Here is a 26,035-nt window from a genome sequence, read left to right on the forward strand (position 1 = left end):
CTCATCCCAGCTTCTGCCAACCTAGCAGTTCGAAAGCACGTAAAAATGCAAGTAGAAAAATAGGGACCACTATGGTGGGAAGGTAACAGCATTCCGTGCGCCTTTGGTGTCTAGTCATGCCGGCCACATGATCATGGAGACGTCCTCAGACAAGCGCTGGCTCTTCGGCTTTGAAACGGAGATGTGCACTGGCCCCTAGAGTCGGAAACGACTAGCATGCTTGTGCGGGGGAACCTTTACCTTTAACTTTAAATCTTCTCAGGAGGGCTGACATTAGACAACTTTCTCTCCCTCTCAGAAAGATAAGGTAATGCTAAAGGGGGTTGGAGTCATGAGCATCTTCCAAATATGAGAATAAATTCTAATGTTTATCAGACTGAATGCTCTGTCCCTCCCTCCCCACCCTCCCACCCTCCCTGTAGTATCAGGTGTCATCCAAGCCCCTTTCTCTCCTGCCAGGGACCAGGACTCGCCCTACGAGATCATGCAGCTGGACTTTGAAATGGAGAACTTCACCAGCCAATCAGTGACTCGACGCATCATGTGGCATATAGACTATCGGGGTCGCAACCCACCGCCTGATTTGGAGAAGGCTGTGACTGAGCTGACAGTAATTCAGAGGGATATCAGTGCCATCCTTGCCCTGGCCATGGTGAGCTTCTATCTTAGAAGTAAGCTAGAAGACAGTTTAGTTCTCTGCCTGGCTATTATTTTAGACCTGAAATATGCATTCAGATGCTTGATCTAATTCCTCTAACTTCATTATGTGTGAGCAATGAGACTCTTAGTTTAGGGTTGAAAGTAGAGATACCCATATATTGGGTGATACGAATTAAAATGGATAGCGACTTTAAACATTCTACCTAACCTTTGCTTCATCATTTTGACACAGAGAAATAACTAAACCATGTCTTAGTATGATGAATGAATCGAGGCAGTTACGCTTTAGTTTCCTTAACCAAACACAATTAGTTGGATCCAACCATTTCACTCAGCCATAAATTACAGTTTACAATACAAAGCATATTAGTTGGCTTCATATAACATGCTAACTCTAAATCAAACAGTTTACTTAATTGCTTAGTCTGGTATGAACCTTTTCTTAAAATCAGTGCTATAAGAGTTTTGTCTGGCTTTTGTGTGTGTGTGTGTGTGTGTGTGTGTGTGTGTGTGTGTGTGTGTGTGTGTGTGTTAAACACATATGCTTTGCTATTATGTTTGCATATATTAATGTTAATATGTGGAAAAAATAGGAAGATGGAGGAGTATTAAATATGTTTGTAGCCTTATTTATAAAAATAATAAAGGCAGGATAAAAATCAAATAAATAAATAAATGGATGGATGGATGGATGGATGGATGGATGGATGGACGGACTTATACCTCACCAGTTGCCAATATCAGAACTACTTAATGTACACACTGTTAGGGAAGCAGTGAAAACAAGCTTTTGTGTATGTATCTTTATGTTCTCCAGTTTACTACCCTAAACATTTGAGAATAACTCTCAAGAATTTATGCCATTAAATAGCATTTTCTAGAGGAGTCTAGCCCAAACTGGTGCCCTGCAATGCTGATTTTCTAATCCCATAATCCCTAACTGCATGGCTAGTAGCTACCACAGCTGTAGAACACCAAGTTGGGAAGAATTCCCTGGGCTCAAGCATCCTTGCAAAGCTTAACAGCATCTCAAACAAACCTTCCTGGATATCCTGCAAAAATGAGCTCATGAGGAGAAGATGGTGGGACCACATTCCACTCAATAAAACATGGCCTCCTTTATCATCCTTAAGGATACAGAAATCATCAATACAGCCATCCTCACAGGACGGACAGTTGCCATCCCTGTGAAGATCATCGCCATAGAGATGACAGGAGTTATCTTGGATATTTCAGCAATGGCCAAATGCAAGTCCAGCAATGAGGACATCATCAAGGTGGGTGAAGGGGCTGACGCATGGGAGGAAAGTACACATTCTTGAAGCTGGATGGCCTGGTATTATGAAGGAATGGCCAACCAAGGCAGTATTGTAGGGGTTGGATTTGTATTGGATGCTAGCATGAGCTAAAATGGCGTTGAGCATGAATCTCTGTCTTACAGGAACTTAACTATTGTCTTAGCAAGCTGTGTGCACCAAGCCATCATAATAGTTCATACTAAGATTTATTTCCTTGAGGCAGCAGGTTATATTTTGTTAACCCAGAATGCAGAGTTGCTACTTTGGGGTCAAGTTTTTTTATTTCTGATACTGGACGGCCAAATACTTCTGCTGATTTGGCAGTGATAGTTGCAGTTGTTCTAAATATTTCTTTTCAGTGTTAGTGTCAGTGTCAGTGCCTCTGAACATGGAATTTTTTTACAATCATCATGACACTTTTGTTTCTTTTTAAAGCTATCTGGCTTATATTTCATCAGTGTTATACACTGTGACGAAGTCACAATGTATAATGCTGTTATTCATAAATGATTTAGATGAGGGAATGGAAGGGAAACTCAGCAAATTTGCACATGATACTAAACTGGCAGAAATAGCCAACACCCCAAAAGATAGGCTCAAGATCCAGATGGATTTTGACAGACTTGAACACTGGGCTATATCTAACAAAATGACATTCAATATAGAGAAAAATAAAGTTTTACACTTGGGCAAGGAATACCAAATGTATAGGTATAGATTAGGTGAAACCTGGTTCAGTAGCAGTAACTGTGAAAGGGATCTTGGAGTCCTAGTAGACAATCACTTAAATATGATCCAGCAGTGTGGCAACAGCCAAAAAAGCCAATGCAATCCTATGTTGCATTAACAATGGGATAGAATCAAGATCACATGAAGTATTAGACTTTATAAAGTATTAGACTTTATAAAGTCTTAGTAAGACCTGTTGTGATTCAGGGTCAGCCTGTGGGTTCGGCAGTTGGGTTGGACGACTCAGAGGAGGAGGAGGGGGGTGTTGAAGAGCTTGCTGATGAGAGCCCTCAGCCAGGCCCCTCCCACCTGGTCACGACAGAGACCCAGCTGTGTGAGCCTGACAGCATGGATGAAGATGACCCACAGCTGGCCCTGTTCAAGGACGCCCGATGCAGGAGGCAGTCAATCAGGAGTAAACAGAGGAAGGCAATGGGGCACCTCGGAAGGAGGCAGAGAGAAGCCACGCCCTAAACTGTATAAAAGGGGAATGCGTGGGAGGGCTGGTTTGCTGAAGGCAACCGCTTGAAAAGCTCCTGTTTCTTGGTTCGTGTCTTCTTTGTTTTTGTATCAATAAATTTGGCAGGCTTAATTCCAGCCTCTTGCCTTCTTGTAAAAGGGGTTGTCCCTGCCTTTTCTGCAGGGCCGATAGCAGGCTGGTACAGAACAAGACCACTGTATCCAGTTTTGGTCACCATATTACAAAAATATGATAAAAAAAGATGTTGAGACTCTGAAAAGAGTTCAGAAAAGAGCAACAAAAATGATTAGGGGGCTGGAGGCTAAATCGGAACAGTTTCAGGAATTGGGTATGTCTAATCTAGCAAGGGGTCGGACATGACTTTGCAACTAACAGCAACAACAATCTAGTGAAAAGAAGGGGTAGGGGTAACATAGTAGCAGTGTTCCATTAATTGAGAGGCTACCACAAAAAAGAAGGGACAACCTATTTTCCAAAGCACCAGAAAGCAAGACAAGAAACAATGGATGAAAACTAATCCAAGGAGAGAAGCAACCTAGAACTAAGGAGAAATTTCCTAACAGTGAAAACAACCAGTGGAACGACTTGCCTCCAGAAGTTGTGGGCGCTCCATTACTTGAAGCTTTTAAGAGACTGCACAGCCACTTATCTGGAATGGTATAAGCTCTCCTGCTTGAGGGGCTGGGCTAGAAGATCTGTAAAGTCCTTTCTAACTCTGTTATTTTGTTAAGTCCTTCCTTTTACAGGTAGTCCTTGACTTACAATCATTCATTTAGCAACTGTTCAAACCTACAACAGCACTAAAAAAGGCACTTACGACCATTCCTTGCACTTATAACTGTTGCAGCATCCCTACAGTCACATGATCAAAATTCAGGTGCTTGGCAACCAGCATGTACTTAAAACAGCTGCAGTATCCCAGGGTCACATCATCACCATTTGTGACCTTCTCAACAGGCTGCCGACAAATAAAACCAATGGGAGAAGCTGAATTCGCTTATTGAACGTGCGATTCACTTAACAATTGCAGTACGCTTAACAACCATGGCAAAAATGGTCATAAAATTGGGTGCCATTCACTTAACAATTGTCTTGCTTAGCCATGGAAATTCTGGTCCCAATTGTGGTCGTAAGTCAGGGACGATCTGTATCTACCATGAATTTCAGCCTGGTCTGTTTCACTGAATGTGACTCCATTGTTCTATTGGTAGCAGAGAGGAAGAGAGCAGCTTTCCTTTATCTACAGCTTCTACATCTTACATGGTTTAATAATCTGTTGCAGAAGTAGGAAGTTCCTCATTTGCCAGATCCCTAAGACTTGCTCCCAAGGCCCTCCAAAATGAAAATAGAAATGGCAAAAATATATCAAAATCTTACATGAGAATGTCAAGATTTTGCAGTCGTGCAAAGGATATAATTATAGAATGTAAGGGATCATCTAGTCTAATACCCTGTTCTGTATAGGAATCCAATACTACATCATCTCCAATACATGGATGTTAACCTTGGCTTAAATGCTTCCAAGAAAAAAGAATCCATCACCTCCAGACTCTGGTCCTTTGTTGAGCAGTTCTTACATTTAGGATTTTTTTTCCTGATGTCCAACTCCTCAATCAACGAGGGTCCCCTCCTTCTTCGTCACCTCTCTGGGGTGATTTTTTACCCTTTTTAGGGTCCCCAGCGGGGCGAAATTGAACATGGAAGTGGAGCCCCATCTTCCTGTGTCCACATTTCCAGGTAGGCTGAGAGACACTTTGATGGGCTAACATGCTACTTTCCTGCTCATAAATTTGCCTGGTTGCTGTCTCTGGCTCCAGGGAAGGCACTAGCAGGCCAGAGCATGCATGCTGAGATGAATAATTCATCAACTTGCTGACCCTTCACCTTCTGTTTTCCATTAAATTCCTTAACATCCTCCCACCCCTGCTTCTGCCCCCACTGAATTATGACAATGTTGTGAAGAGGTGTGTCTGGCAGGAACTCTCACTTACCTGGAGAGATTGCAAAGTGAGGAGGGTGGAAATTGCTCTGTCAGGACTATAAACTGAGTCCATTCATCAGGCAACTTGCTATCTCTTACTGTAAGTAATTCAGCATCAAGAAGAGTGGTGATGCTGTTGGTGGGTTGTCTCCTGAGTCCCTGAGTGGGTGCAACAAGAAAGCACTATTGATCTCCTGACACAAGGGGTGCAGGAACAAGACTTTGGCCACGCAAAAAGTGAGCCTTAATGCAGCAATCCTTATAAGGTTGTGTTGGAATTCCTGGCTTAATTGCTGAACACAGGATTTGCGTGCAGCCTGTCCTGGGTCCAATCCAAATTATGCAAGTCTAAAAATAAGGTGAAGTGTTGCTGTCTGTTAAGCAGGAATGGCTGCAGCTTTGATGGACTGAAAAGCCAGGGTGATTAATATGGTGCAGGTGCTGAACTATAATCCATCTTCTTTCTGCCACAGAATTTGAGTTAGTTACTTTGTTCCTCTTAACAGAATAACAGAGTTGGAAGGGACCTTGTAGGTCACCTAGTCCAACCGCCTGCTCAAGCAGGAGACTTTATACCATTTCTGACAAGTGGCTGTCCAGTCTCTTGTTGAATGCTTCCAGTGATGAAGCACCCACAACTTCTGAAGGCAAGCTGTTCCACTGGTTAATTGTTCTCACCATTAGGAAGTTTCTCCTTATTACTAGGTTGAATCTCTCCTTGATCAGTTTCCATCCCTTGTTCCTTGTTTGGCCTTTGGGTGCTTTGGAAAATAGATTCCCCCCCTCCTCTCTGTGACAGCCCCTCAAATATTGGAATACTGCTATTATGTCACCCTTGGTCCTTGTCTTCACTAGACTAGCCATGCCCAGTTCCTGTAACCGTTCTTCATATGTTTTAGCCTTCAGTCCCCTAACCATCTTTAATGTTCTTCTTATCTGCACTCTTTCTAGAGTCTCAACAACTTTTTTGTAGCATTTGTCCAAAACTGGATACAATATTCCAGGTGTGGCCTTACTAAGACTTTATAGAGCACTACCAAACTAACTCAAAGATTTGTTTTCGGGGAGATAAAATTGAAGGTGGACATGCTGTGTTTCCCACCTTGAACTAGAGGAAAGACAAGATGTGTATTTGTGTATAATCCAGATGGATTACACCCCAAGGTTCTCAAGGAACTGGCAGATGTGATCTCAGAACCACTGAACTATATTTTTGAAAGACCCTGGAGCACTGGGGAACTACCAGAGGACTGGAAGAGAGCTGATGTAGTTCCCATCTTCAAAAAAGGGAAAAAATAGATCCAGGAAACTACAGACTTATCAGCCTGACCTTAATACCTGGGAAGATTCTGGAAAAGATAATCAAACAACAAATCAGCGAACACCTTGATGTGAACAAAGTTATCACTAAAAGCCAACATGGGTTTGTCAAAAACAGATTGTGCCAGACAAACCTTATTGCATTCTTTGACCAAGTGACAAAACTAGTGGACCAGAGGAATGCGGTAGATATAATTTACTTGGATTTCAGTAAGGCATTTGATAAAGTAGATCACAACCTACTACTTGATAATATAGAAAAATGTGGGTTAAATAGCATCACCACCAGATGGATTCGTAGCTGGCTGACAGGCTGTACTCAGCATGTGGTCCTCAATGGAACTGCATCTACATGGAAGGAAGTGTGTAGTGGGGTACCCCAGGGCTCTGTTCTGGGCCCAGTGCTCTTCAACATCTTCATCAATGATTTGGATGAGGGGATAGATGGGGAACTCATCAAATTTGCAGATGACACCAAGCTGGCAGGAATAGCCAATACTCCAGAAGATAGGCTTAAGATTCAGGAGGATCTGGACAGACTCGAACACTGGGCACTATCTAACAAAATGAAATTCAATTGTGAAAAAAGTAAGGTTCTGCATTTAGGCAGGAAAAATCAAATGCACAGGTATAGTATAGGTGGTACCTTGCTCGATAGTAGTAACTGTGAGAGGGATCTCGGAGTCCTAGTGGACAATCACTTAAATATGAGCCAGCAGTGTGCTGCAGCTGCCAAAAAAGCCAACACAGTGCTAGGCTGCATTAACAGAGGGATAGAATCAAGATCACGTGAAGTACTAATACCACTTTACAATGCCTTGGTAAGGCCACACCTGGAATACTGCATCCAGTTTTGGTCACCACGATGTAAAAAAGATATTGAGAGTCTAGAAAGAGTACAGAGAAGAGCAACAAAGATGATTGGGGGACTGGAGGCTAAAACATATAGGGAACGGTTGCTGGAATTGGGTATGTGTAGTTTAATGAAGAGAAGGGTAATGGGTGACATGATAGCAGTGTTCCAATATCTCAGGGGCTGCCACAAAGAAGAGGGAGTCAAGCTATTCTCCAAAGCACCTGAGAGCAGGACAAGAAGCAACGGATGGAAACTAGTCAAGGAGAGAAGCAACCTAGAACTAAGGTTAGAACAATTAACCAGTGGAACAACCTGCCTCCAGAAGTGGTGAATGCTCCAACACTGGAAGTTTTTAAGAAGAGACTGGACAGCCATTTGTCTGAAATGATATAGGGTTTCCTGCCTGAGCAGAGGGTTGGACTAGATGACCTCCAAGGTCCCTTCCAACTTCTTCTTCTTCTTCTTCTTCTTCTTCTTCTTCTTCTTCTTCTTCTTCTTCTTCTTCTTCTTCTTCTTCTTCTTCTTCTTCTTCTTCTTATTCTTCTTATTCTTATTATTATTATTATTATTATTATTATTATTATTATTATTATTATTATTATTATTATTATTATTATTATTATTATTATTATTATTATATAGGTTTATATATGGATATCATTATTTAGGAAGTCTATTTGTTCTGATAGTAAGTCAGAAAGGTTCCCTCCACTGTTTGGGCAGCTATAGGATTAAAAAATCAAATATCTATTTCTGTATATAACTAGTGGGAGCAAGCCTTACAGCTCAATAGCTTAGTTGTAGTTTTCAATCTCTTGGTTTAAACAGGGTGTATAGCTTCTTCCAGTGTGAGGGTTGCACTTGACCTTTGAGACATGGGCAAGACCTGGATAAAAAGGAGGTTTCACTTAATTTATCTTTCTACTAAGATCCAGTAGAATTGATAGGATTATCCTATTTTTTTTGGGGGGGGGGGAGTCTTGCAGTTCTGCAGCCTCAGATCATATACCTCTGGATTAAAAGAAAATGATAAAGGTACAATGGTACCTTGGTACTCAACTGCTTTGAAATTCATCAAATTTGGTACCCAGTGCATTTTGATGTGAACATTTTATCCTGGTACTCATTGTTTGTTTGGTACACAATGTACAAGCTAGATAGAACTTGTCGCTGTTGGCTGCCTTGTGACTCACTACATTATTCCTTATGGGATAATGTACTGAACAAAAAATTGTTCAGTATTCATCATTTTTGGTACTCATTGTGCCTCCCAGAACCAATGAATGATGACTACCAAGGTACCGCTATAATAGGGAAGCCTCAGGTCCTTGAAGAGCCATTTCCTATAAAAAAAAGACCATTCTGACCTAGATGATTGCATTCCCACATTGTAGCAAATGTGGTTACTTTTAATTATGATTTGTTAAACAAGCCAAAAACAAGTCAGTGCCAGTTTTTCATTCCTCATTTGTTCTATCAAATTTGGTCAATTTTCCTATCATTTTTAGCAAATCTTGCTTCATAACTCTGTGGCTTAGAGAATAACGAAATTATTCTTGGTGATTGAATGGGACAATAACCAAGACTAAGACAGGAAGCCACAAACCACATAACCCGTATCTAACAAAGTTACAGTTACAGTCAGTTATCCTAAAACAAACCTAGCTTTCAACCATTGATATAGAGTTGTCAGATAAAGAAATCATATGCTTTTCTGTTTGTAGATCATGCTGAGTCCAGAAACACATCACACAAGCATGATATGTGAGACTATTATGAAGACAGGTTTGCATTTTAATTTGAAACAATTAAGTTGCTGGCATGGAGTTGGCAGCTTCCTTCTGTGAGACTGTGGCAACCCGTGGATGAACAAATCTCTCCCTTGTCTGATTTGTAATTAATACAGGAAAATTATTTCTTTGTATTGATGTTTAGTTCATAGGCTACATTGTCTGCCACAAGGGTCCTTTCTAGCAGCTTACACTGAAATAATCCATAGAAACTCATAAAACTATTCATTGAGAAGCAGAAAAAAAATAGCAGAGCCTCCTTCCATTTGCAGAAATAACAGTTCTCGGGAGAACAAGATTAATTTGAAACAATCTCTTAAACAGAGGCATGGAAATCTTACGCTTGTGGGATCTGCATTTTTCACTAGAATCTCTAGGATTGCTAGCTGAAGCCCAGTACTAAGCTGTGGTTCAGGATGATGAGATATTGTGAAACAAGGTCCCTGTGAACATTTATCCAGTTTATGACTTTGTTTCCAGTCCTCATCTTTTCATATATTATAAGAGCCGTGGTAGCGCAGTGGTTAGAATGCAGTACTGCAGGCTAACTCACTGCTCACTCCAGGAGTATGATCCTGACTGGCTCAAGGTTGACTCAGCCTTCCATCCTTCCGAGGTCGGTAAAATGAGGATACAGATTGTTGGGGGCAATATGCTAACTCTGTAAACCACTTAGAGAGAGCTGTAAAGCATTGTGAAGCAGTATATAAGCCTAAGTGCTATTGCTATTACTATATGTTTCTCCCAGTATAAATCAGCAGCTTAATTCAGAGATGGGAAGGAAGTTTATCTTTATGGTATCTTCCAAATCCTTGGCCAGGGCCCCTCCAGATGCTGTTGAACTACAAATTCTGGTACTACTTACTCCCATTAGAGATGGCTGTCTGTTGAAGTTCTGCAGCTTTGAAAGGGCCACTGATTTTCTATCCTTAAGGTAAATGTTAAAATGGATGGGAAGCAAAAGGCAGCCCTGTGTGTAATGAACTCATCAGAAATGGGAAGGAGACCAATGTTTGGCTGCCTCTCACTCATATATATTTTATTGCAATGTTTTTACCATGAAAAGATAAAGTGATTTTGTTTGAAGCTGTGCAAAAACTGGAAGAGAAGAGAGATAACTGACAGAGAAATGATTGAATGTGAGTTGTGTTGTGTGAACTGAAGAGTTTGAAGCCTTATCTGATGCTTATTATATTTCCAGGAATGGCCTATAGAGCTAGGTTAGAATCAGAAACATTTCTTCTCTGCTTGAGAAATCCTGCAAATGTTACTTACTGGCTCTTGTTCAACCTCCTGGGAAATTGCTATAGATGTTTGGTGTGACTTGGAAGCTCCCAATTTTTATTTCATTTTGGCTTATGTAACAGTTTTATGCTGATTTTGACTCTCGATGCCATTCTGGGAGAAGGAACAACTAATTAAATAAATATTGGTACTCTAAGAAATCTGAGCGAACCTGCATGTCTACAAATCTAATTATGGAGGTCCTTGTGTCATCCAAGTTCTAAGACCACATTGCTGAAAATTGATGAAAAAAATATAGCCATTTCCGTTAACATCATTTTTGCCTTTTTAGTTTCAAAATAAAGGTCAGCAAACACAAAGTGATCCCTACCAGGCTGTGTTTGCACAACATGCTTAATAATAATACAATAGGTGAAAATTTGTATTTCCCAATATGCTGTGCTGGGTGTTTTCAATCATCACCCTCCTCTTCTGTTTTTGCAAATAATAACAACTATAACAGTCTGCACTCAATTTCTTGAAACTTACCATGAGATTCTCTGCAATCCTCATGAACATGCTTCTTTCACCCTCCTTCCTGTGCAATTTTTTACTGATAGCTAGGAAGGTTTCCTTACCCATTCTGGATATGTTGCCTAAACAGAACATAAGCAACGTTAGGTTTGTCTAGATTATTTTAATGGCTGTATTTACTAGCAACTAGAGCAAGAATGAGCCAAAGGAAGGAGCTGCTTTTTAGGCATCTTAAAACTGAGATGGTATTAATTTTAGTAATATTTGCATTCTCAGGTCCTGAGAGGCTGGGAGAATCTCTAATGGTTTATGCCGATGGGTGTGTTTATTAGTGTAAGGGATGCAAGTGACAGCCCAGCAGCTTTTATTTTGATGAATGACACAGTATCCAGAAATGCATTGCAGGACTCATTTTTATTCTGATGCCAAGCTGGGATTGTCTTTGCAGACATGCTGAGCTTGTGTCTCTTGGATGTTGAAGCCAAGCTTAAGTAACCCTGTGGGAGTAAGAGGAAATAGACCTTAGCAGGTTTTACCACACATATGTGCAGAGACACAGACCTAGGCAAACACATTATCATATTAAACTCTCTTGGCTGTTAAATTCCAATTAAAATACATCTTTATGAAGGGCAGGGAGGAGATTTAAGTGAAGAGAGCCGTGATTTTCACAGCAGTTTTGGTCTCTGGTTGAAACTTTCTGAGAGACAGCCCATTCCTCAATGGGAGACCACCTGTTTTGCATGGAAGATGTTTCAGATTCAATTGCCCGTCTCTCTAGTTAAAGAATCACAGAGAACAAAATGGTGAAAACGTTTCTTTCTCTCCAAGTGCCAGTCAGAGTAGACACTACTGGGCAAGATAAGTCAGTATTCTGACCTGTTGCACAACTGTGAGAACGTGCTGTTATTGATAGTGAATATCGGAGATGCTAGGACTAAAAAGAGGGAGGTTGTAAAATAATAGTGAACCAAAAGGCTGAAGTAGCATTAGTATTAACGTTAGATCCTCCCACGCTATGTAGCATATTGGGCAGCAAGGATTCTCCAGTATTTTCGGTGTGGGGCAAGTACATCAGCATCTTCCCCTGTGATGTTTAAAGCCTTTTAAGTCATCTATGAATATTTTTCAGCATGTATTTTGAGGGCGTCCTCTTGGTCGTTTGGCACTGGGGGGGAATCCATCTCATTGCCATCTTGGGGATGGGCATAAAATTCAAATTAATGCATTTGATTTCTATGCCATCTTTCTTTCAGGAGCTCGAGGTGGCCTGTATAACAAGATGTCTATTAGCTACTCATAAAACTGAAAATAATATTTTGAGTGTTCAAAATTACCACAATGAAAAGCTCTTGCCAAAGATATGCATTACCCCAGCATCCATTAGATGATTTCATTGGTCCATGCAAAGAAGCAGAAACAGAAGAAACATAAAAGGAATGATCTGTTTCCCATCTATTACATTCTTATTTAATAGCATTTGAACATAAAAGAGGGTGACTGACTCTTAAAAGTTTTCTTGTCCACTAATAAACACATTTGGAACTTCCTACAATTTCCAAAGTCTATTCATCTGTGTGTAGGCCAGAATGGGCTAAGTGGTAGCTGGAGTATTGTGATACAAGCCTCTCACCTTCAGTTCACCATCTTGCCCACTTTGACCTTACATAAGCATGAATGCCCCAAAGGCAGCACTATTAGAAGATGCTAGTCTAGCCCCAATCAACCCAGATCTGGGTTACCTTAGCAAGATCTATTGGATTCTAGGAGCGTTGGAGTCTTCCCTTTAGCTTGTATGGTGCCTATCTAGCATTGGCCACCACATGCAATTATAGGAAACATTGCAAGATCACAAAACATCCAAAGCTGCAAAGTGGAAGCTTTGGGGATCCACTAGGACCATGCACATGTCTCCTCTTTCAAGAGCCCAGGGACCTTTTTCATGGGGCAACTGCTTCTGAGATTTCATTCATGGCAAGACGTTGTAGTTTGGCATTTGAAAAGGTTCCACCACCTAGAGACCACATTTAGCTCAACACCCCAATCCTTACTGACTGCTATCTCTTTCTCATAGAGGGTCATCAATTTTTATGACTCCCTTGTTATATGCAAAATTTTGAGAATTTGTAACGGGTACTCAAATAAAATGGTTAACATGATGGGTAGATTTAATCATAATGTTCTATGAAACCCCTTTTGATTGTTAGGATGCTTCCTATCCTTGTTTGCTTTGTTTCTGAGCAAGCAGATTCCCTTTTAAGCCATTCCAAAGATTTTAAATGACTTGTCTCACCACACTGTGAGTGTGAGTATAGGTATCTCCAAATTAGGGTCTACCATTCTCAGAGCAAACAGTTTTTCCAAAGTCAGATCCAAATTGATCTCAACCTAGTACTGATTCCCTAGTGATTATTTAGATCAGCCGTCCTGATCTGTTGAGTTTGGAGTGTAATGAGTTTTCCAATTAATCCAGTTCTTAGGTCTTTAGTGAATATCTATTACTAGTTTGATAGAGCTTGATAAGTTATGAGGGTGTTTCCCCAACCAACTCTTCTCCAGATGACAGCCTCTCTAGACTGGATTCATAACTCTCCTGTTTTCACATACATTCACATGCCCTTTCCCACACTTTCAGTAAACTTTCCCCCTTTACTTTATGGCCTTGAAGCCAAGTATTATTGTCATCTCTGCCCTGGGAAACTTTGGCCCTTGACATCTCTCTCACAGCAGATATATTGAAGCAAGCTGGAAAACCTCAGAGAATATCCCTGGGTGAAGGAACAGCAGATGCACCCATCTCTGATAGGAACATAACTACAAGGATTTGTTGTTTTCAGTTTCCAACTCCCCAAAATGCTTGCAAGATACATACAGATGTGTTCTAATAGTTATTATAAATGTTATTCATTTCATTCGATTTTGAATGGTTATAACACTTCAGTAGAATTTGTATCCCATCAGAACAACCCGTTTTAACTGGGGCACAAACCTTGTGTGGCCAGTCACTTTTAGCAATAGTTGGGATGCAGGTGGGGGGACAAAATTGTGCCTCCTGGGCCCAGTTCAGTATTGTTTGCCCAAGGACCTTCCTCCTGCAACATTCACATTCAAAATGTACACTTGATAGAACATAAATAAATCAGCAGAGTTCAGGGAGCAGGCTATACAGAGTACACAGCTTTCAGCCTGCTTATTTTGCCACAATAAAGGCTATAGCATGCCAATAATAGAAATGGTTTCTTAACTGAGCCACTTTAGAGTTCAAATGCATGTGAAATTATGCAGTATCCTTAACTGCTTGTCCCTCTAGTAAAGGCCATTGTTTACTTAGCCAATATGCATATTGATTAGTTATAATGGAAATGTTTTTCCAAACCATTTCTTTTTCTGCTTCTCTTTTTTATTTGGTAATTAGAGTGGTTCAAGAGAGGCTTCGGTAAATCTGTGCTGTTGCTATTATTTCTTTACTTATGTGTCCATCTTATCTTTTTTTTTCCACTTCCCTCTTTCTTACAGACACGACTCAAATGCTTTAAAACAATCACCAGCCGTATAAGAGGCCAATTTAGAAATTGTCCCTTCTTCGATGGTATTTTTTTGAAAATTACCTGAAAGTCTTCAAAATCCATAAAAACGTGGAAGAAGGGGCTCACCACATCTTCTTTTTCCTTCCCATTTTCTATAGGTATCCAGCAGCTGTGACTATGTCTTTGTGAGCGGCAAGGAGTCTAGAGGGTCCATGAATGCAGGTGTCTTCTTCAGCTACGAGCACCTGAGTGCCCTCTTGGAAATGACCGTTTGGGTCCCCAAACTCCCTCTTCATATTGAGTTGTCTGACCCACACCTCAGCCAAGTGAAAGGATGGCGAGTTCCCATCTTACCCGATCGGAGGTAGTTTTGGGGCTCTATACTTTAACAAGGATTTAGAGAAACTGGAACAGCTTCCGAGGAGGGATGATTAGTGGAATAGAAATTTAGTCAAGAGACATAGAAGCATCTGGGCAGGTTAGCTTTGGAATGAGAAGACCGAGTAGGAATATGACAGTTATTGTGCAAGATGATGCCTGTGGAGGTGAGATGGTTTATCCAGCAAAGGGGAAATCATTATCTCTCTGGGTAATTAGTTCCACAGTGTAATTACTCTTCCATGAAAGGTTCTTTCTAACACTCAGTTGGAATCTGCCATCTTAATATCCATGTTTCTGTGTCTGCCCTCTGGGATGACAGGGAATAGATAAATTGTGAGGGATGATGCCCACGGAGGGGGAGGTGGTATGAAGGACTGTGGTGAGGCAGCAGCTTCCCAGCAAGAAGGAAGCACATTCCAGATATTGGACCACTGCTATCATGTCACCCCTAGTCTTTCTTTTCATTAAAGTAGACATACCCAATTCCTGCAACCGTTTTTCATAGGTTTTAGCCTCCAGTCCCCTAATCGTCTTTATTGCTCTTCTCTGCACTCTTTCTAGAGTCTTTTTAGTTTATGGTGACCAAAACTGGATGTTAGTATTCCAAGCGTGATCTAACAGTTGGAATCTGCCATCTTAATATCCATGTTTTTTTGTCTGCCCTCTGGAATGAGACAGAATAGATAACTGTGACAGATGATCCCACGGAAGAGGAACTGATATCAAGGACTAAAATGAGGCAGCAGCTTCCCAGGAAGGAGGAAGCACATTCCAGCATGGGAAGTGGGGAGACAAGAGGCAACACAACCTGGAGATGGAGAGGAAACACAGAAAGAAATAGCCCCTCCCTAGAATCTCCCAGGGTATATACATGTGGTTGAGGGTAGTAAGGGTTAACTTTGTCAATGTTGTTGTCCATGGGGGATGGGTTGGGATTTTACTGTTGTTTTTAATATATCTATTCATTGTTTTAGCTGGGCATTGTGTTTAATTCTTTTTAACTTTTGTATCTTTGTATTTTTATATGTTTGCCCTGTTCACCGCCCTGAGTCCTTCGGGAGAAGGGCGGTATATAAATATTATTATTATTATTATTATTATTATTATTATTATTATTATTATTATTATTATTATTATTATTATTATTATTATTATTATTATTATTATTATTATTATTATTATTATTATTATTATCTAACCCCAAGAATGACATGGAACAGTTTAGCCAGAGTTCAATTCTTTTTTCTTTCTTTCTTTTGCTTGCACATAACAGGCAGAATGTTGCCAAACACAACCCTTACCACCCTCAGCCTAACAGATATACCCTGGAGATTCTAGGAAGTACTTATCCAAACTCTCTTCCTTTGTCTCCTGTTCATCTGTGGGCTGTGCTGCCTCTTCTCTCCTCCCTTCCCTTTCTGGATAGACCAAGAAACATGGATATTAAGATGGCAGATTCCAACTGTTAGATCACGCTTGGAATACCAACATCCAGTTTTGGTCACCACTATATAAAAAAGATGTTGAGACTCTAGAAAGAGTGCAGAGAAGAGCAACAAAGATGATTAGGGGACTGGAGGCTAAAACTTATGAAGAAAGGTTGCAGGAATTGGGTATGTCTAGTTTAATGAAAAGAAGGACTAGGGGTGACATGATAGCAGTGCTCCAATATCTCAGGGGCTGCCACAAGGAAGAGCGGGGATCAACTTATTCTCCAAAGCACAAGAAGGCAGAACAAGAAGCAATGGATGGAAGCTAATCAAGGAGAGAAGCAACCTAGAACTAAGGAGAAATTTCCTGCCAGTTAGAACAATTAATCAGTGGAACAACTTGCTTCCAGAAGTTGTGGATGCTCCAACACTGGAAATTTTTAAGAAGAGATTGGACAGCCCTTTGTCTGAAATTGTATAGGGTTTCCTGCTTGAAGTCAGACCTCCAAGGTTCCTTCTATTTCTATTATTCTGTTAATTCAACTGAATGTTAGGAAGAAACTTATATAGAAGAGTAATTGCACAGTGGAACTAATTACTCATAGAGATAGTGATTCCCCTTTTTGCCTGATTAATTAATTAATTAATTAATCTAAGTCACCCATCTCCCTCGAAGAGGGGTTATATATTGAAGAGAAGACTTTAATTTGAATTCCTGCATAGAACATGCCTTAAGTCAGGGGTCTCCAAGCCCTGATCCAAGGACCAATAACAGTCTGTGCCTGCCAGGAGCCAGGCTGTGCAAATGAATAAAGCCCATCTGTGCACACATGGGATCCAGGCAGCCCCCCCCCCAGTCCATGGAAAAACTACCCAAAAGGTTGGTGGCTGCTGCCTTAAGCCCATAATTTCACTAGTGCAGAAAGCAATAGGATGGAGAAGTCTGCTGCAGATGTTTGAGTGGTCAATAGGGAGAGCTATGCTATGTAAACCTGAGCTAACCCTAGACTTTCCATACTAGACTCCTGTATTTGTGAGCTGCAAAATGTATAAGCGGTAACCATGGCTCAGTAAATGAGAGTGTTCAGTTCATGATCATGATCCAAAATATTCACTTTGGACAACAGGAAGCATTGCCCTATTTTGGTGTTGTGTTGCCATCATCTTTAAGATCCAGTTGGCTGTATGACACTATGGTGAGATCAGAGTGACTACCTTATCTACCTGACAACAGAACATCTTTTTCCCCCCAACTAATTAATTAATTGGGCAGGGCATTCTCTTCAGTTCAATGGTAAGGACAGAAAAAGTGATGAAGATAAACATATAGGCAAGAGATGCTAATGGCTTCAGGCCTGCAGATTAGTTGTTGCTTGGGAAGAGAAACTGCCTGGTGAATTTATTTTGCAACACCTGTGGAGCACTCTGGCTGGCTCTCCATTTCCCCATCCCTTCTCTCCCCCTTATGGCGCTTTCATCCTATCCATTTCCTCCCTCCCTCCCTTCATGTACTTGCCTGTGTTGTGACTTGTGTGAGGATGAGTATAAGAATGTATGTGTGTGTGTGTGTGTGTGAGAGAGAGAGAGAGAGAGAGCGAAAGAGCGAAAGAGAGAGAATACACAGATAGCAATCAACCAGCTTTGTAAACGAGATACTGTATTTTACAAACAAACAATTAAGTGTAATTACTAACCATTTCTTGAGCTAGTATAAATTAATTTTGTTTGCCCTGAGACTCCCCTGTTTTGGAGTGTGGCTCATGACAAGAATATGTACAGATATGCACACTAGTGTGTATCATAGCCACCCATTTCTTTGGGATAGGAGTATAATCCTCAGGATTGGTTTCAGCTCCAGTTGGCAATGTCAGCTTGACAAGCTGAGGAAGTTAGACATTCCATGTTTGTTTTTTGTTTATCTTTCTTTTCTTGGCAATTCTTATTTGGGGAGGAGAGGCATAGTTATCTTAAATTCATGGCTGTCTTTCTTGGAGGTCAATAAGCTGGTTCCTGACCCTCTGAGAAAGCTGCCAACCAAATCCTTTTTCCTGCTGATGTCCTTCAACTTCTCACAGGTCCATACGGGAGAGTGACGATGAGGAGGAGGAAGAAGAACGGAGACAAAGCAGGGGCTGCACACTTCAGTATCAGCATTCCACCCTGCAAGTGTTCACGCAGTTCCACACCACCTCCTCGGAGGGCACAGATCAGGTGGTCACCATGTTGGGGCCTGAGTGGATGGTGGAGGTCACAGACCTAGTCGGTGACTTTATGAAGGTTGACAACCCACGTGTGGCACACATGGTCAATAGCAAAACACTAGCTGGCAGGGAGCCGGGCACTACTTTGTTCAAGGTAAAAACTAATCAAGTGCTGAACCAAAAAAATAATTCTATTAGTCTGATAGGGTTGGGGAAGGAAGGAAGGAAGGAAGGAAGGAAGGAAGGAAGGAAGGAAGGAAGGACATCAATGTCATTCCTTTGATGCACAAAATCTGAGTAAATGGTATCGGATTTCCATTAAATGATCCACAAGCTGTCCTCAGACTGAGAAGGCTGTCTATTGTAATGGCAAAAGCGAAGGAAGGCTAGTTTGCAGATATCCATAAATCCTTTGCTTATTATTGTTCTCATACGTTTGGAAGCAAAGAAAGTGGATATCCTGTTTTCAAAAATATCTAACCTTTTCCCACCCAATCCATCCTACTTCTTTAATTTCTAGAGCAGGGGTCCCCAACCTGTGGACCACAGCAATCTAATCACCATTGGGTCGCATGAGTGGCCGGCTGGTGTGCACGCATGGCCCCACATATGCGAGTCTTGTTGTGGGTGCTGGCGTCCCCATTTGCACAAGCCTCACTACGGGCACTTGCAGCCCCATTTGCACGAGCCTCACTACGGGCACTTGCAGCCCCACTCATGTGAGCCTGATTGCATGTGCTTGTAGCCCCCATTCGTACGAGCCTCGTTATGGGTGCTTGTGGCCTCACTTGCGCAAGTGACACTGTGAATGTCATGGGCGCATGTGTATGCACACGCACATATGTGTGCTCCTCCCACAAAATTATCCCCTCTTTCCCCGCCTACCCCCTGCTCCGGTCTGCTAACCCAGAAAGGTTGGGGCACTCTGTTGTAGAACAAGAATAGTAATCCTGCATAATATTTCTGCTCAACACCTTTTGTTTTTTTTAATGGAATCTTCAATGGAGTTAGTCCAAGGAGTTGGCAACCAGTGAAAATGAATTTGGGAGTAGGAATGACATACTACATAATAATATGTAATATTAAATATTTAAATTAAATATGTAATAAGTAAAAAAAATGGAAACTAATCAAGGAGAGAAGCAACCTGGAATTAAGGAGAAGGAGAAACTTCCTAACAGTGAAAATAATTAACCAGTGGAACAGCTTGCTGTCAGAAGTTGTGGGTGCTTCATATCACTGGCGATTTTTAAGAAAAGACTGGACACCTACCTATCTGAAATGGTATAGGGTTTCCTACTTGGGCAGGAGGTTGGACTAGAAGACCTCCAAGATCCCTTCCACCTCTATTCTGCATTTTGCATTCCCCACCCATACTCCATTGCCTCTCTCCTGTGCATTTTCTCTCTGAACAGTTCTGAGCAGGGCTTGGCTCTGTGCCAGGAATCTCTGTAACTTCAATTAATTCCAGGCTTTGACATTGTATTGCTTTTCTAAGCAAAAAATCACAGGCTGCCATCTTCAAAGATATTGCTGCTTAAGGTCAGGGTGCCTCCCGCTGAGAAAATACCCTTTGAAGAACTTTCTGTGCGTCTATGTGAAAGGAGAGATCATGAATGGGTGATGATCTGTGGACTGGCTCTATTATTATGAGAAGCCCAGTCCCAGAGGGAGAAATGGAAAATGTGGCTATAGATCTCAGGAGGCAGTTTTGCAATCCAGAACCTCTCTTACAAAACCTCAGAAGCTGTTCTGTGATGGGCATTTCTTTTCCTTTAATGCATTCTTTGTTTTTAAAAAAATGAAAACATATTTCTCATGTGAGATAACCCATGTTCAGTGCAGGGAAAAGATGATACAAATAAGTTATGACAGTGATATAGACTTGTATCCATGTCTTGTGCTGCAATACTGTATATATTAAACCTTGTTTATCATTGAGCAATGCAAGGTATATTTTATTCCTTTCCTACTCATTTTTTTTTAAATGAAAGTTTAGATCATAAGAATATCAGTATATGTTTGGCTTCCACTTGCTGGGCCTAAAAATGTCAGGTTCTAGGCTAGAATAAGTTTTTTTTTGTTTTGTTTTTTTTAAAAAAGGAGAGATGGATAATATATTTCAGGGCCTATTTCGTCTTGATTGCTATCTACCATTATCTGAAGAGGTTCTTAGGAAAAAAGAAAAATCAACTCAAAAAAACTGGAATTGGAGCGTCTTTTTTTTGTAAGAAAAGGCTACATTTGCCCTTCAGCACTATTGTTTGCAGTCTCCCCTCCCCTTCCCCCCAATTTATGCTACCAACATTTTGCATTACATTAGGAAAAAATGCTCAATTTGAAGGATCTTCCATTTAATCCGGAAATATTCATTTTGTGCTCTTCCTATGCTTTTAATAGGGTTGTTTTCACATTTTCAAAAATCTGATTCTCTGAGTCACAGTTCTTTATTAATGAGGGAACCCGTTTTTTTCTACAGGTAGTTTCTCCACTTATGGAAGCTGTCCTTGGTGAGACACCAGTGACTGTGGTTGATGAGAAGGTTACCATTGTGGAATTGAAAGCTCAGGTGGTCTCAAACCTCTCCCTTTCCCTTCATGCCAGCCCTGGAAATAGCCACACCATTGTGGCCAAGACAACAGCCCAGCAGACTCTAAATTTCTCTAAGCAGGTAATGTTGACCACTTTGAAGAAATAGTCTCACCTTGTAGTTCTCAGAAACCCTCAAGGCTCAAGAGAAGTCCATATGGATTGGCACCACTCTCACAGAAAGCCAAAGAGAAGGCCACCTGTTCTCTTCAGACTGCAGAGAGAGGCCCATGGGATGGGAGGCTGCTTCACCTGAGAATATTCTCTGTAGACAGAGAACTAGGATGCCACGGGAAAGATGGAACTTGGGCTGAACAAAGTACATCTCAAAAATTTACCTCAGAAGACCTAATTTTTCTGTGTATTTATGTGGAAGGAGAACTCTAGTTCATCAGAGAGAGGCTGACTCTTTAAAAGATCCAGAGAAATATGTGCTTAGTGAGTTTTTTTCTTTTTTTAGTAGATTTTTTTAATCACTGAAAATTACAGCAAAATTCTTCTCACAATATATTATCACGTCACTGGGTTTGCACAGTAAGCTGAACAAAATCAGTTAAAGATCTAGCGGTTGCATTTACACAACTTGCTAAACATCATTACTTTTAATTGGTTAATGTTGTTGCTTAGCTTCTTGTGTGAACTCAACCTGCCTATGTATAGGAGAAGATAGCTTACTAGTGAAGGAAATTTTTACAAGATTTCTGTAGCCTCGTAAATGTTTATTTGATAGTTTGATAAAGTACATTACGTATGGTCTACATATTCCAAATGATTCCAAGCAGTTTACAGAGTAAGCTGTAGAAAAAGAAAACATAAAGCCATGGCAAAATATTTGATGTAACCAATAAAAATAAAATAAAATAAAAATCACAGAATAATACCACGTCCAGGCTCCCTCCCTAGCAAGGGTGACATAAATAGCCTTCAAAAGCCCTACAGAATATACAGGTAATCCTTCACTTGCAACCATTTGCTTAATGACCATTTGAAGTGACCACACCACTGAAAAAAGTGACATGATCAGTCCTCAGACTGTTGTAGCACTTCTAAAGTCATGTGATCAATTTCAGGAATTAGGCAACTGCATATATTTATAATGGTTGCAGCATCCTGTGGTCATGTGATCTCCATTTACGACCTTCCTAGCAGGCTTCCAACAAGTCAATGGGGGAAGTCACATTCGCTTAGTGACCGCGTTATTCACTTAACAGCCATGAGAAAAAAGGTCATAAAATCTGGCGCAACTCACTTAACTGACTTCTGGTTTCAATTCTGATTGTAAGTCAAGGGCTGCCTATGAAACAGATTTAACTGTCGTTCTTAATAATAGTGAAGTAGGGCCAGCCTTCTGGATTTTGTCTCTTATTTTGGCATCAATTAGATGTCATTTGAGGATGTTGTTAGGCAGCAGGATATCCACCAAAGCTGCATTGCCACCCCCTGCAATTAGACATTACAGTATATGGTTTATTTGTTTAAGCAAACACAATTTCTTCTTGTTAATCCAAATGTATGGTTTTTCATATTGAGTGAATATGGAAAATTGAGAAGATTGTGACTGGGTATAAATAGATGAGACAAAAGAGAGACCGATTTGGGCAAAAGAACATGTTAATGTGCACTAGATGGGGATGATGGGAATTTGCATTCCAGACTATCTGGAAGGTAACTGGTTGGGGAAGGTTTAATATAGAATATAGAAACAGACAGATGGATGAAAACAGTGGAAGTTGGGGAATTAGGACTGATAGTGGTGGTTTTGAAACTGGGGATCCCAGGTTCTGGGTGATCAAAGGATGCCTTGCTATGTCTTCCCTGATCAGTGTGTATTGGCAAAGAAGCTTTTCTGAAATTGAGCTTGACAACTATTCATGACTTTTCTGTCCTGGTATCCCAAACATATCAATTGGTCCAGGTTGCTTGAGGGACTGTCTCACTCCAGTGGGATTGGCCCATCCCACTCATGCCGGCAGAGGAAGCCTGCTGTGGGTCCCGTCAGCCCAATTATTCTGACTGGTGGGGTCCAGGAGGAGGGCCTTCTCTGCTGTTGCTCCTGCCCTCTGGAACATCTTGCCCACCTGCATGTGAGGTTGGCCCCAACCCTCCTATCCTTTTGTAAGGGCCTAAAGACCTGGCTCTGCCAGTTGGCCTGGGCCCCTATTGGGGGAACAGTGGAGGGGGTTGATCAAGTAACAACTGATCCCACCTCCCCCAATTCCCTCCCCACATGCCCCTGATTTTAATCTTGGTTTTAATTTACTCCCAATTTAAAATAGATGTATCTTTACGTCTGTAAGCTGCCCAGAGTTACCTTATGGTAACTTGGTCGGCCAATAAATTTTATAAATAAATAAATTGGAGGAAAGATATTCCAGAATGTTCTGTAGTTCCTAAGGTAGGAGAGTTCTTAAATAAAGACTAAAAAAACCAGAAACTCATTTTCTATTGAATGGAATGGTGAGGCATGCATTTTGAACTGGGCTGTCCATAACTAATAGGTTCCACTGTCCAGAGGTCGCATCGGGTCTGTGATTTAAGTCCTTTGTGGTCTTCTCCGAGACCCAAAAATACATGCTTGTGCAAAAGCTTAAGGGATGGTTCCAAACAGTTTTGTCTTTTTTCCCCCCAAATAGGAAGCTCTGCTCAGTCTCTGGGTGTCGTACAGTGATGGCACAATTGCTCCCCTCTCTTTGTATGACCCAAAGGATTACACACTAGTGGTGACAAGCCAGGACAAGTCAGTGGTATCGGTGATGCCAGAGCGGACCTTCCCACTAGTGAGGGCTGAAGGGGAAGGGTCTGGAGAACTGATCAGAGCTGAGCTGCTGATATGCGAGAGCTGTCAGAAGACCAAACGCAAGAGTGTGCTGGCCACCACATTGGCCAATGTCCGCGTGCATTTCAGCTCTGAGGAGGAACCCACCTATGACTATGAGCCTGTCCAAACCCCTAGCCGACCTGGACGGGAGAAGAGTATGATTCGCACCACACCACGAGTGGAAGTAGAGTGGCCTCTGGTGCCAAGTCAGGAGAGTTGGGCACCCAGCGTCATCCTTCCAACCGAGGACTTCCCAACCATTCCCACTGGCTATGTGCAAGTCCCTCGAGGACTCACAGACCTGGAAATAGGCATGTATGCCCTGCTCGGTGTCTTCTGTTTAGCCATTCTGGTGTTCCTTATTAATTGTATTGTCTTTGTACTCAAGTACCGGCACAAACGGATCCCTCCAGAAGGACAAACCAACATGGACCACTCTCACCACTGGGTCTTCTTGGGAAATGGACAACCGTTGCGGGCCCAGAATGATCTTTCTCCTCAGCCTGAGAGCCCAGGCAACCCACTGGAGAACGTGCAGACCTGCTGCCATGGTGACCACCACAGCAGCGGCTCCTCGCAAACCAGTGTGCAGAGTCAGGTTCATGGGCGAGGGGATGGCTCTTCTGGGGGCTCCACCAGGGACCAGAGCGAGGACCCGCTCAATTCTCCCACTTCCAAGCGTAAGCGTGTCAAATTTACTACATTTGCCACCATGCCCTCCGAGGAACTGGCCTATAATTCTATTCCTATAGCAGACGAGGAGGACCTGGAGTGGGTCTGTCAAGACATAGGGTTGCAGGAGCCCGAGGAGCTGCACAACTACATCCATAGGATCAAGGAGATTGCATAATGGGCTGGACCCAACACTTACAAGCCAAGGAGAGAGAGAGATGTAGGGGATGCTCTCTCTGGGCTTGAAATGGCTAGATTACAGTGCCCCCCTGGGCTCTCCTCTAGCCCTTCCTCTCAGTGGACAAGCCCAACTGCACGACCAGGAATGGTTTACAGGAAAACCAGACCTCTTGTAGAATGGGATGAATCTTTTCTTTTTTTCTTTTGGAGGGAGAGCAATTATGAAAGGCTGCTTGTGGTACATCTGTGGGTCACTCTGTATAGCTGAAGGTGACTTGGCTGGAGCAGGCTGGGTGCCACTACTCCACTGAAGTGGGGTTGGGGATTGACTGGCGCCGTCAAGCAGGCCAAGAGAAGGAAGTGTCTGAGCCATTGTTGGAATGAGCCAGAGTGTGCAATAGGTCCTTGCACCTGATGGGTTGCTTGGGGGAATGTTACTCCTTGCCTTGCCAACATCCACTGCTGCCTTTGCTGCCCGTCTCTCTCTGAAAGGCGATGCAATCCTTTGGTCTCTCGGCTTTTTTTTCTTGCACAATAAATGTTGACTCTTTAAAATAAATAATATTCAGGGATTCTGCTTGGCCCAGGGGGAGCCAAATGGAACAGTCTTCTGGTTTGTGGAGAGGGAGAAACCTCAGACCAGATTGCCATCAGACCCCACAAGGTGGCTGGGACTCACTGTTGCTACCCTGGGGAGGGGAGCTGAGAAAAAGGACTGCCCTCCCTTGCTACTCTAAACACCATCTTCCCCTTCTAATACGTGTATTGCTCCTTCCCTAGTTCCAGGCTCTTGTTTTTCCCAAAATTGTGTACTCAAATAGTAAGCCCACCCTCTTAACTCCAAGCAGGAGAGTGGAAATTAATCTTCCTGGAAGAAGCCATCTAATTTCCAAAGAGGAATCAAGTTCCTAACCTGCCTCATTTTTATATGTGGGATGTTTGGTCTTGAAGATCTTCCTGGTTGGCTCCTCCATCAGTTGACAGCCATGTTAGGAATAGTTTTCCCTTCTTGTTGAGGCAATACAAGGTTCCTAGAGAGAGGTGTAGTTACTAGTCTTTCACTGTCTGCACTCCCTGAATCCTCCCCTGTTCCCTGACTCCCTGTCTGAGCTTCTGTGATGTCCAGGAACATGGAAAACAAAGCTCTTCCCAAGCGTACAACAAGGCATAGATTGCACAAAGGGTCATGGTATAAATTAGAAAAGGGCAAGCAAGACGGGGTTAGGCATGATGATGATACCCTGATCAAGAGCCATTATATTCAGAGGGCTGAACTTTACATTTTTATTAAAAAGGGGGAGAGATCAGTCCAATCTAGCTGCAGGATTCTAATTTTTCCAGAAGTTCTGTCTACTTATTTTTTC

The 26,035-nt window shown here is 41.9% G+C and overlaps 1 protein-coding gene across 1 annotated transcript in view; it reads left to right on the top strand.

Annotated features, from left to right (window-relative positions):
- TMEM132E (transmembrane protein 132E) overlaps positions 1-24,669 on the top strand; it is a gene marked incomplete at both ends in the record, with an annotated part of 238,057 nt that extends 213,388 nt beyond the window's left edge. Inside the window, 6 exons of the mRNA XM_081313159.1 lie at positions 460-652; positions 1,794-1,937; positions 14,559-14,764; positions 18,287-18,566; positions 20,892-21,083; positions 23,635-24,669. Of these exons, the coding sequence (XP_081169285.1) occupies positions 460-652; positions 1,794-1,937; positions 14,559-14,764; positions 18,287-18,566; positions 20,892-21,083; positions 23,635-24,669 (2,050 nt within the window). The remainder of the gene's footprint in view (positions 1-459; positions 653-1,793; positions 1,938-14,558; positions 14,765-18,286; positions 18,567-20,891; positions 21,084-23,634) is intronic.
- Positions 24,670-26,035: the final 1,366 nt, after the last annotated feature.

Source organism: Vipera berus, assembly GCF_964194415.1.
Source record: "Vipera berus genome assembly, chromosome: 1".
NCBI classification, from domain to species: Eukaryota; Metazoa; Chordata; class Lepidosauria; order Squamata; family Viperidae; genus Vipera; species Vipera berus.